This window comes from Trachurus trachurus (assembly GCF_905171665.1).
Source record: "Trachurus trachurus genome assembly, chromosome: 1".
Taxonomy (NCBI): domain Eukaryota; kingdom Metazoa; phylum Chordata; class Actinopteri; order Carangiformes; family Carangidae; genus Trachurus; species Trachurus trachurus.
The window spans coordinates 28,081,343-28,093,491 of record NC_139891.1 but is presented as its reverse complement, the minus strand read 5'-3'; the positions used below and the strand labels follow the sequence as shown (position 1 = coordinate 28,093,491).

The following is a 12,149-nucleotide window of genomic DNA, read 5'->3' as shown; positions in this document are numbered from 1 at the left end:
CAGAAGGTCAGAACAAGTAGGAGTTTTTAGCAATTTATCGTTGTGTGTTTAACAGAATCAGTTGTATACTTAAAATCTGAAACTAAAAAATACTAAAAACTAAAAATATGTATTATATGAGTCAGACCGCATTTAGTTGCAACCCATAATAGTGGTAGCATTAAAAATACTAAAAATGATCAATAAGTGCTCAACTTAAATTGTCAATGTATTGAACCACAAAAATGAATACTATAAGTTTTTACAGTTAACAGATAGGCTAAACATCTGTCTCCTGTATATATGGTTGTTTGTTGGCAAATTGTTTACATGTTATTGCTACACTTTATTTTGCAGGTTGCCGTTATCTACGTTGCCCGACCTTCACTCCCCCTGCAGGTGGCTGCTCACGCGAACTTAACAGTGCTTTCCCACGCTTCACACTCACCCCTTCCTTCTCTATCATGCTTTTCCTTTTTTTTTACCCAACATAGCCTGTATAAAAACAGGACCACGGCAGACATCTCCACTTTCGAGACTCCAACCTTTCAGAGTTTTTCCCTTCACCTCTGCGACAGTGACATGGGTCTTTGGGTAAGTTGAGCAGCTGACTCTCTCACGTTTAATTTACACTAAATATTGTGTGTATCTGTTTTTGTGTAAGTAGTTTCTGTTTCATCCTGATGCACATGCAAATTACTGAATCAGGAGAAAGTTTGTCTAAAATATCAACCATTTTAATAAAGGATTAATGCTTATTATGTAAATATTTTCAGATTTCAAACTGATCTACCACAGTTAACTGAGTATTTTGGGGTTTAGACCCAGTGGTCACACAAAGCAGTCACCATGGGAACTATCAACTTTTGTTTAGCTAGCTAGTTTTTCACAGTGTTTAACATAGTTTGTTATGACTGAGTATTAGGGGCACATTGAGGGGAAAGAAATCACAGACTGTGAGAATAAAGTTGTAAAGTTACGAGAATGAAGTCATAATTTTACGAGGAAAAAGTAATTATGTAACAACGCTGCATTTTGTAATAAAATTCTTGAACGCAATATGTGATAACCATTGTTGTTACATAATGCATCAAATTATTACATTTTCTTAATGCAACACCCGCATTTTGTAATAATTTGGTGCATTATGTAACAACCAATTACAAAATGTGGCAAAGTTTATATTGCCTTCAAGAATTTTATTACAAAATATGTCAGATTATCACAAAATGTGGCATTATTACATCATGAGGTGAACATTTTATACATTATACAAAGGGCCACAATGGTGACTCCTCAATCCTGATCCTTCTCGACTTGAGTGCTGCTTTTGACATGTTGGATCACACATAATGCTGAACCACTAAATTAATATATAAATAAAGTTAATTATCATATTATTATTGTCTACCCAGGTAACACTGTTAGTGGGGCTGCTGGTTTCGGTGGCATCGGACCAGAGCTACCTGCCCATTGACTGTGATGACGTGTATCGCCATGACAACACCAGCTCCAGTGGGGTGTACACCATAGATATATAAAGAGTAGATGCCGCATCGAACGCTGGGCCTATTGGCGCTGACGAGCGGTGGGGCCGCCATCTTGGACCGGTCTACCGCTCCACTCAGTGTATCTGTTTGGTAGGTGCAATTGATAGTTTCACTAGTGTCAGCAGTGGCGAAAGTACCATTAATGCAAGTAATGCCGTTGCATTAGGGCCCGTGGCCAAAAAAGGCCCGCGGTGAACGGTAAACATTTTTTTTTTATTAATAAAACATAAAAAAAAAAAAAAAGTTTTAATTGGTGGTATAGGCTACTGTATTAAATCATCTTGGCTTTTACATCCTTACTGTAATTCATTAACGTTATTCTGGATTATGAACATGCGCGCGGGCATAGCCAGGTGACAGTTCTCCTGTTGTCGGCAGCGCGGCGGCGCAGCGCGTCCCTGACCATCTCTCCCTGTCTCTTGTCTCTGTCTCTCTCACGAGCAGTGACACGTTCAGCACCGAGACAGCGGACAGCGCTGTCACTCACTCAGGGCCCCGGTCCAGACGGAAACGGCTTTTTTGAATCTGGATAAATACTTTATCAGATCAGCATCGCCGACGGCGTTTTCGGGGGGGTGAAAACGGTATTTTTTTTTAACGTGTCCCAGAGTGGGAAAATCTGAAAACGCCGCCCCAGCGTATCCGTCTGGACGCCCAAAATTGATTTTTTTCTGAAACGATGTCATGCCCCCCACCACTCTACCTGTAACCTGAGACACACACACACCGCTGCAGCTGCTGCACACTGACAGTCTATGGACGTAACAACAGCGGCCGACTACCGTCGGGTCGCTCAGACGCTGCGGCTGAATCGCGTTTGTTTAATCATCAGTGATATTTACTCAACACAACTCCCTGTCAACATTGTCTGAGTTTGAATACAGCGGGGGACTTCCCGTCTTCTTCTCTGTCTTTAGTGTTTATGTGTGTGGCGCTGTAGCGCTCCACACAGGCCTGGAGTAGCCTATACAGTCTAACACCCCCCGTTATTATTATAGGGCCCGCAAATTTTTTTTTTGCATTAGGGCCCGTAGCAGACAACTTTCGCCACTGAGTGTCAGTGCATTTAATCAATAACTTACAGAACATGATCCCGCCTATTACACGGCGTACGAGTGAAATAATTCATTTGAAACATAATTTTGACCAAAATACTACTTTTATCGATTTATAAATGTTATAATTTAGCACATCTGCATGTCTGGTCTCCTCTCCGCTGTGTTGCTGAGCCTCCTCCCATTTGTTTTCAACAAAGCCTTTTATAATCAATAATTGGATGGATGGATTATCACATAGGCTATATGTTACAATGTGTGTAGTCTTATCTGTCATAAACAAGATATTATAGGTTTATAGGGCGTGTTTGTGTCGCGGACTACAGGCTCTGATCTGATCAGCAGGTTTGGTTTTCAGCCAGGATGTGGAAGGAGCCTCTACTCTCTCTGTAACAGGTTACAAGTCATTTATCTAACATCACTATTAGTCCGAAGCTTTTTACTGAAGGTAAAAACGAAACATAAGGTAAATATCCTGCATAGTTTCTCTTTTCTGTGCTGCGCTGATCAGAGCGGCGTCCCTAGCAACGGTGTGTTACACTTGACAACCATTCATTATACAGAAATAACCATGTATATATGTCTATGGAAATAACAGCCCGTAGAGAGCAGCAATTGATCAGAGAGCAACATTCCTGTAATAAATAAATATATAGAGATAAAAGCTATATGTTAGAGAAAATAAAAATATATATAAACCAGAGAATCAAGTCATATGGCGGTCATATCAGGTCAGAGAGAGAGAGGGAGGAGAGAGAATAAATAAATAAATATTCGATTCACAAAATACAACCAATAGTAATGTTCAATCTTATTTGTGAAAAGTAATCCCCAGAGCCAACTGTTTTCGATGGTTTTCTGCTGATTAGAACAGAAATAATATGCTGCACAGTGCTCTGCATCCTGTTACTTCTGCTGCTGGACTGAGTAGAACGACCGGTTCAAGATGGCGGCCGCATTTCTCGCGGCGCAGCGTTCGATGCGGCATCTACTCTTTATATATCTATGGTGTACACCATCTACCCAGGAGGCCCCACCTCACCCCTGCACGTCCTCTGTGACATGGACACTGACGGGGGCAGATGGACCGTCAGTACACTACACCTCATATCTGATTAGATTTCATATTTGACGATGAGACTTAAAAAGCCAAAACAAAAGTGGAGCCATTGATAAAAAAAAAGTATTGTTTCAGTTTTCAACAAGTGTTGTGACTTCTCTCCTTTGAGACTTGTCACTTAAATGATGATCATCTGATTCGTCAGCTGTCAGAGTTCACATCCTGTGGCAGCTTGCACAGTTTTCTTTATAGAAAAATATATTTAAAAAAACATTAGTGTATTTAAATAAATGAAAATGCCTGATTTTGTTGACCTGAAATTATATATGTTGTAATTAAAGCAGAAATAAGCAGAATTGTTGCGTTAATATAAGTCTTAAATAGTTATATCTTCCGACAGCAATCACTTCTATAGAGTGTTTGGTCTGAAACACGGGTCTGTCCGTCACTCTGCTCTGCTGTAAGCCGAGGAGAAAACGTCTTGTATACTTCCTTGTATCCTACAACCTTTGTCCAATGAGGAGAGAGAACGGCATGAAGGGCTGTGTGTGCAGCCAAGGGATGCGCGTGAATGTGGTGACGTAGGGACGAGGACCAATAGATCCATGACGAGGGCGGGGGCTGCTAACTCCATCGGCTGACAAAAAGTTAGCCAAAACAACTGGATCGCTTACTTCTGCTTTAAATATAGCCTAATAATAACAAAACATTTTAAAAACATATTTTCTCATGAAGTAGCCCAAGTAAACAATATTTACAGCAGCAAAGACTTGTTTTTAGAAAGTCTGAGAAAGTTACCAGTGTCCATGTTGTATAATTTAGTTAGTCCATCACCGCAGCAGTTTGTTGTGATGATGTTCATATCAGGAATCTCTGTCACTTAAACATGTGACAGAGCACAGTGTGACAGAAAAATAAAAGACACTACAGCAACTGTGATTGCCGTTTACAGACCAGATAGTCATCAAACTCACCTGGTTCAGTTGAAGATTTTTTTTTAAGTGATCTCAAGTCCAGCTAATTGAATACAGTTTTATTTTTGGTTGACTGAATTGTTGTGATTCTCCCTTTCAGGTCTTCCAGAGGAGGTTGGATGGGAGTGAAAACTTCTACAGGCCATGGGAACATTACAAGAACGGATTTGGGAATGTAGCAGGGGAGCACTGGCTGGGTGAGTCCTAGAGGGAGAATTACAGGTATATTAAAGTATCTATGGATTAAATATGCTCTCGTTACGCTGTTTTCAGTCACTAGGCAGCGGCTTTTACCCCCAAAATAAAAATGAAAAAACTAAAAGAAGCTGCACAACCTGCAGCAGCAGCACATGTCAGTCAGTCAGACAGTGAGTGGCTGGTGAACACAGCGGAGCATTTAGCAGTGAAACTGAAATTATAAAATATTATAGAGACTTGATGCAAGAGGTGAAGTGTAATCAGAGCTGTGTGTGTGTGTGTGTGTGTGTGTGTGTGTGTGTGTGTGTGTGTGTGTGTGTGTGTGTGTGTGTGTGTGTGTGTGTGTGTGTGTGTGTGTGTGTGTGTGTGTGTGTGTGTGTGTGTGTGTGTGTGTCTCCTCAGGTCTGGACAACATCTTCCTGCTGACGATGAGGAAGAAGAACGAGCTGCGGGTGGACATGGAGGACTTTGAGGGAGGGGAGGCCTTTGCTCAGTATTCGTCTTTCTTCGTCGACTCTGAGAGGGAAGGATATCAGCTGGATCTGGGCGGCTTCACAGGAGGAACGGCAGGTGAGGGTCACTTCAGTGGAAATGTTTCCTTTTCTTACTTTTAGGTATTCAACAATGAGCCAGGTGAAGACTGAATGTTTCACTGTTGATGAACAGGCTTAAAAAATACTACATGATTTCTGTGAATTCTGTAAAAATAATTTTAGAAAATGGAAAATTTTGGCAGTTTCACTGATTTCACTGTATAAAACAAACACATTTCTTTTAGCTGGATTAACTGCAATTTTTTCCCCATTCCAAACTGAAATTACATTTTGACTCTGTTGTTTCTAGGGGACAGTTTAAGAGGCCACAACTCCATGAAGTTCACCACCTATGACAAAGACCAGGATACGCATGGGGAAAACTGTGCTCAGATTTTACTTGGTGGTTTCTGGTTCTACCACTGCCACAACGCAAACCCCAACGGCCTGTACGCACCTGATGGTGCAAACTATCAGTATGTCTCAATTGACTGGTACGCATGGAAAGGCTATAACTACTCCCTTAAGACCATCACCATGAAAATCAGATCAGTTGCTAAGTATCCATGCACTTATTGATTTGATCAGCTGTAGATCAATGAGATAATCACGCCCTCCATCAGGGTTGGAGAGCTGGGATGTTCGGGCATATAATCACTAGTCCGACTGGACTTAATGCCAACAATAACCTCTGAATCAAAATTATCATAAAATGTGTGTGTTTTTTTTTTACTACTCATCTTGTTTCAAAATCACTGTCAGACATGATAACTCTGTTGAACAGGTTCATGCACTGATGTATTGAAAATCAGTTTCTTTGTTGTTGTTTTTTCTGATTAAAAAAAATGTTTAGTGATGATTATTGTTTGTGATTGATGCTGTTCTGAGTGATTATTAAATAAATAAACTTGATTGTTTCAACTCTACTTTTTTTTTTTGAAGTTGTCTTTTTTTTAGTGTCAGTTTCATTCTTCATAGAAAATTAACTCATCATGATTTAGGTTTGTTCCTCTATTATTTTCAACTGGCAGTACAGGCTAATTAGCACTAAATACAAATGAAGATGAGGCTGATGGGAACATCTTTTGTTTCACAAGTCATGAACTGAAGTGTTGGGTAAATGAAGAATTTGAGCAGATGATGGTGCTGGAGGAGAAGTCATGTGATCATCAGAGTCATCACAGTTCATCCTGTTTGGATCATGTGTCTAAAGTTCACAACACTGTCAACCTCATGGTGGCACTCAAGGAAAAGTTATTATGATTTGACATCTGGGAACGATGAATATCTGTCCAAAGTTTGGTATCAGTAATATAAGTCTAAACTTTAGGCTACAATGTCTCCTTTAAGTATTTCATTTTTTACCTTTGTTGTTTTTCATCTGCTGCTGTAACAAGTCAATTTCCATCAGTGGGATCAATAAAAAGTCTTGTCTTATCCTTTATTATCTGCATTTATGACAGAAACAACCTCAAGCTTTACAGTAACTTCAAAACAAAGGTAATAATAATTTTCTAAAAACTGGAGCACGCACTACAGGTGCAGGACCAACAAACAAAATTTACTTGTCAGGACGAAGATCCACAGTGATCGAAACTTTGATCGTTCCACAATAAACATTAGTGGAGCATGATACAGTGTGCAGACTTCACTCCTTTTTTTCCAAAAATAATTTTCTAACTCTGCTCCTCTCCATCCTTCTCCTCTTCTTCCTCCTTCTCCTCATATACATATAACCTGTATAAACATATGTTTTAATGGCTGACTATAAAAACAGGACCTCAGCAGACATCTCCACTTTCGAGACACTTTTCCCTTCACCTCCTCTTTTTTAGGATATCAACAAGGATAAATGGGCGGCAGGTGACGGTCACTTAAGTGGAAATGTTTCCTTTTCTTACTTTTAGGTACGGTATTCAACAATGAGCCAGGTGAAGGCTGAATGTTACACTGTTGACAAACAGGCTAAAAAAATACATGATTTTTGTGAATTCTGTAAAAAATAATTGTAGAAAATGGAAAAATTTGGCAGCTTCACTGATTTTACTACAAACTAATTTATTTTAGTTGGATTAACTGCAATTTTGTCTCCTCGTTCCAAACGGAAATTACATTTTGATTCTGTTGTTTCTAGGGGACAGTTTTTCATTCGCTGACTCCATGAATGTTCCATGTTCACCACCTACTGTGCTCAGTATTATCTTGGTGGATTATGGTACGGCGGCCACCACAGCACAAACCCCAACGATCGTAGACAATACCTGTCAAATATCATTGAGTCCAGTCGTCAAAAACCACGAGTGCTATTTAATACCATTGACACTGTTCTTAAAGGGATAGTTCAACATTTTTGAAAATTGGCCCATCGCCATGATCCCCCTAGTAATAGCAGTAGGTTCGTTACCTTTAATTGTTGGTCCAAGCTGCTTTTAGATCGGGGGAGAAGAATACCGAGCGGCGCAGCTACACTACGGAGGCTAATGGAATTTCTTGGTTTTGCTCATCAAACTCAGCAAATACACAACCAAAAAACTCAAAAACGCTGTGGTGGACAAGTTGTGACCTGCACATTTACCACGCTATGAGATAATAGCGGAAAGTTAAGAGAAGTGAAGCAAATACTCGGAACTACTTTCTTCAGTGAACCACTGGTCGGAGGGACACAGTGTGCGCACCCCAGCCAGTGCCGTAGTATACGGACGTATCTGCAGTAAACAGGCGCTTTTGAAATCACTCCGCCGAGCAGCCGTCTAGAGTGTAAAGTCCGACTTTGCCTCTAAAACAACTCCATCTCGCAACTTTCCGCTATTATCTCATAGCGTGGTGAATGTGCAGGTCACAACTTGTCCACCACAGCGTTTTTGAGTTTTTTGGTTGTGTATTTGCTGAGTTTGATGAGCAAAACCAAGAAATTCCATTAACCTCCGTAGTGTAGCTGCGCCGCTCGGTATTCTTCTCCCCCGATCTAAAAGCAGCTTGGACCAACAATTAAAGGTAACGAACCTACTGCTATTACTAGGGGGATCATGGCGATGGGCCAATTTTCAAAAATGTTGAACTATCCCTTTAAGGCCCCACAGCCTGTCAGCGTGGAGGCATCTCCTGAAATGTGCAATAGCTTCCTCCACTTCTTTATTGATAATAATAAAGTAATGCTACTGCGAGGGCTCTCATCTCAGCTCCTGCATTGGACTCTGTTCCTTGTTCTGGAGCTCCTATTAAGTTTGAGCCTGTGTCTCAGTCGTTTTTAGAAGATCTGGTTGGCCACATTAATCCTTCAGGTTCTCCCCGTGATTCTGTCTCTCCTCGTCTCTTTAAAGAGGTTTTTCCTAGTATAGGGCCGTCAGTCCTGGCTATCATTAACAGCAGTCTGTCTTAAACATGCAGTGGTGCAGCCACTACTTAAGAAATCTGGCCTTGATCGCAGTGTGCTGGCCAATTTCAGACCCATCTCCAAGCTGCCTTTTATTCAAAAAATTTTGGAGAAAGTTGTTCATGCTCAGTTAAAGTCGTTTTCAGACGAGCATGATGTCCTGGAGGTCTTTCAGTTCGGCTTTAAAGCTCGGTGTAGCACAGAGTCAGCTCTATTAAGAGTTTTTAATGACATCGTCCAGGCTAATTACTCTAGTGACCACGTAATTCTTCCTTCCTTTGACACAGTGGACCACAACAGCTTAGTGGCTCGGTTACACCACCTAGTGGGTATTTGTGGTTCTTCTGTCAGCCAGATATGATTTTAACCACTCCAGAGCAGCATGAGTGTAAGCCCTGTGCGTCCAGCTCTGCTCCACTGTTGTATGGGGTTCCACAGGGGTCCATTTTAGGACCGCTGCTGTTTTCTTTGTATTTCTTGCCCCTGGGCTCCATCCTGAGAAAGCATTGGATCTCTTTTCATTGTTACGCAGACAATAGTCTAGCTCTCTGGTCTTCCCAAAAATAGTATTTTAAATCTCCAGTTATTACAAAACTCAGCCGCACGAGTGCTGACGAGGACCAGAGGGCGGGAGCATATTACACCGGTTTTAGAGTCGCTGCATTGGCTCCCCGTGCGCTTCAGGATCGATTTTAAGATTCTTTTACTAGTTTTTAAATGTCTTAACGGCCTTGTGCCCTCTTGTTTATCTGACCTGCTTTTACCATAACAACCCTCGCGGACCCTGAAGTCCTCCGGCACCGGCCTTTTATCCATACCAAAACCCAGAACTAAAACCCATGGTGAGGCGCCATTTAGCTACTATGGCCCCCACCTGTGGAACAGCCTGCCGGAGAGCCTCAGGACCGCAGAGTTGATATTTTTAAAGGAAGGTTAAAGACACACCTTTTTAGCCAGGCTTTTAACTAGTATTTTAATTTCTTCTCATGTTCTTATGTGGTTCTATCTTATTTTATGTTTTTGCTTCTATCTTGTTTTTTAAGATGATATTAATCTTAAATAGTTTTACTTGTTCTACTTATCATTGGTATTGTTATCCTATCTTATGTTCTTAGTTTTTAGCTTTAACTCCAGTGTTTCCTCAGGGGGGTCTTCCACGCTGGGAACTGTGTCTGGGCTGCTGCTGGGGGCGCTGTCCCTGGGTCCCTTCAGCTCGGCTGGCTGTGGTCTGTCGGGGTCGGGGGGCCTGGGCGCTGGTGCCCCCTGTGGCACGGCCTGCGACTCCTCCCATTGGCCCCAAAGATAACGCTTCCTCAATCCTCAGTGTCATGCCATGTCTCCCTAGTGTCAGTAGAGTGTGCATGTGGGTGTGTTATGTCTGTGTGTATGTGAGTGTGTGTGTGCGTGTGCGTATGCGTGTGCACGTGTGTAGTATGAAGGGTGGGAGGGGCTTTATCTGTAATTGTTTTTTCTATGTTTCTTCTGTCTCTTTTTCTTTTTTTCTGTGTGTAAAGCACTTTGTGTTACATGGCTATGTAGGAAAGTGCTCTATAAATACAGTTTGATTGATTGATAAATGTGCCACTGAAGGAAAAAAATGCTTTCTCCCTCACACCACTTCTGTCATGACTTGAAGACATCAAAGCCTGGATGGCCTTGAACTTTTTAAATTTTAATGAAAAAAACCCCAGAAGTGATGGTGTCACAACAGTCACAAACTTGGGTTTTAAGATGGACAGTGCTTTTAAATTGGATCGGCAAATTAGTGCTGTAGTGAAATCCAGCTCTTTTCAGATTAGGCACCTGGCAAAGGTGAAGCCTTTCCTCGCACAAAAGCACTTTGAGCTTAGCTCCTACACACATGGGTCTTTGGGTTGAGCTGCTGATTCTCTCACATTTAATTTACACTAAACATTGTGTGTATCTGTGTTTGTGTACGTAGTTTCTGTTTCATCCTGATGCAAATGCAAATTACTGAATCAGTAGAAAGTTTATTTGAAATATCAACCATTTTAATAAAGGATTAATGCTTATTATGTAAATCAGAGGTCTTCATCAGAGGGTCCATGGAGATGCTGCAGGGGGGTCGTGGAATATATATGAAAAAAAAAATATATGAAAAGGTCAATTTGAATAGCTTGTGTGCATGACTATCATGCAGTTGACAGGCATAGTTGATATCAGCATTGGTATCAGTTAACAAGGTCTGTCTATAAATAGCAGAGTCATGGCTGCCCTACTCACTGTACGAAATAGAAACATTATAAACCTGTGTATTATTTGAATAGCTTAGTAGTGAACGCACAATAACAAGGTACATTTATTATGTGGCACTGCGGGCCCAGTTTAATATAATACACAATTTCTTAATACTGTATAGTAGGAGTCCCTGCTCCATCTCTCCATCAGTTTGGGGGTCCTTGGCCTGAAAAACGTTGAAGACCCCTCTTGTAAATATTTTCAGCTTTGACACTGACCACAGTTAACTGAGTATTTTGGGGTTTGGACCCAGTGGTCACACAAAGCAATTCATTTTACTGTAAGTGACATGGGAACAATCAACTTATGTTCAGCTAACTAGTTTTTCACTATGTTAAACAGTTTTAGTTTGTTGCCATGGAGTATTAGGGCCACATTGACAGTGATTTTAACCTCTTACCACTCCTATAAATTCTGTAATATTCGCCTATCCAAGGCGTACCCAAAGTAAATTGAATGCTGTTCTTGAACTGTTTGGAGAATATGGATGGGCTTGGTCTCTTTTGAAAGGTATCACTCTGAAGTTTTTCCCCAAACTGAAATAATCACTATAAGTGCTACTATCATAGAGATATCTAAGTGGGAGCACACTGAATTAGAATGTTTTTATTCTCGCCTGAATTTTTTTTGTTGCAATGAGATGCCTGAAGATGAGTGTGGCTGAGAATTTTTGCTGGAAAACACAATGGGACTACAGCATGAAGCCTTACCTGGCCCCAGTTCAAATTTGATAACAATCCTGCTAAAAATGAGTATTTTACACATGTTTTTCTAAGTGTATATCTAGGCGTTTTCCTAAAGTTGCCATTGAGAAACAATACATGCGCCAAAGTGCAGCTTTTGCAAAGTTACGCATGAAAATGGCAGTGCTGCCTTTTCCCAGGGACCGTGGGCGGCAGCCGGGGACAGGGAGCTTGTGATTGGTCGAGTGAGCTGTCAATCGAAAGGTCAGAGGGCAGCGCCATTTTGTAAAGTGAAATAAACATTGTTTTCATGTAAACGCCGGACTTATGAGGAGAAATAAACGGATTTACTGGATATACAATGCGTAATTTCATAAGATGCAGCAGCGGGATAAGGTTATCTACCGGTACAACCGTGTGTTTTGGACTAAATACTTTACTGGATTGGATTTACTGGACTTTTCTGAATGTAACGACACCAAGTT

General features: G+C 41.0%; 1 protein-coding gene across 1 annotated transcript; it reads left to right on the top strand.

The window, feature by feature from the left end:
• Positions 1-561: 561 nt before the first annotated feature.
• Positions 562-10,028, top strand: LOC310985708 (microfibril-associated glycoprotein 4-like; the record flags this gene model as incomplete). The annotated part of the gene is made up of 7 exons (XM_083971329.1): positions 562-573; positions 1,395-1,499; positions 3,593-3,673; positions 4,719-4,815; positions 5,219-5,386; positions 5,660-5,909; positions 9,857-10,028. The coding sequence occupies 7 exons, from the start codon at positions 562-564 to the stop codon at positions 10,026-10,028; spliced, it is 885 nt and encodes a 294-aa protein (XP_083827455.1).
• Between the last annotated feature and the right edge of the window lie 2,121 nt (positions 10,029-12,149).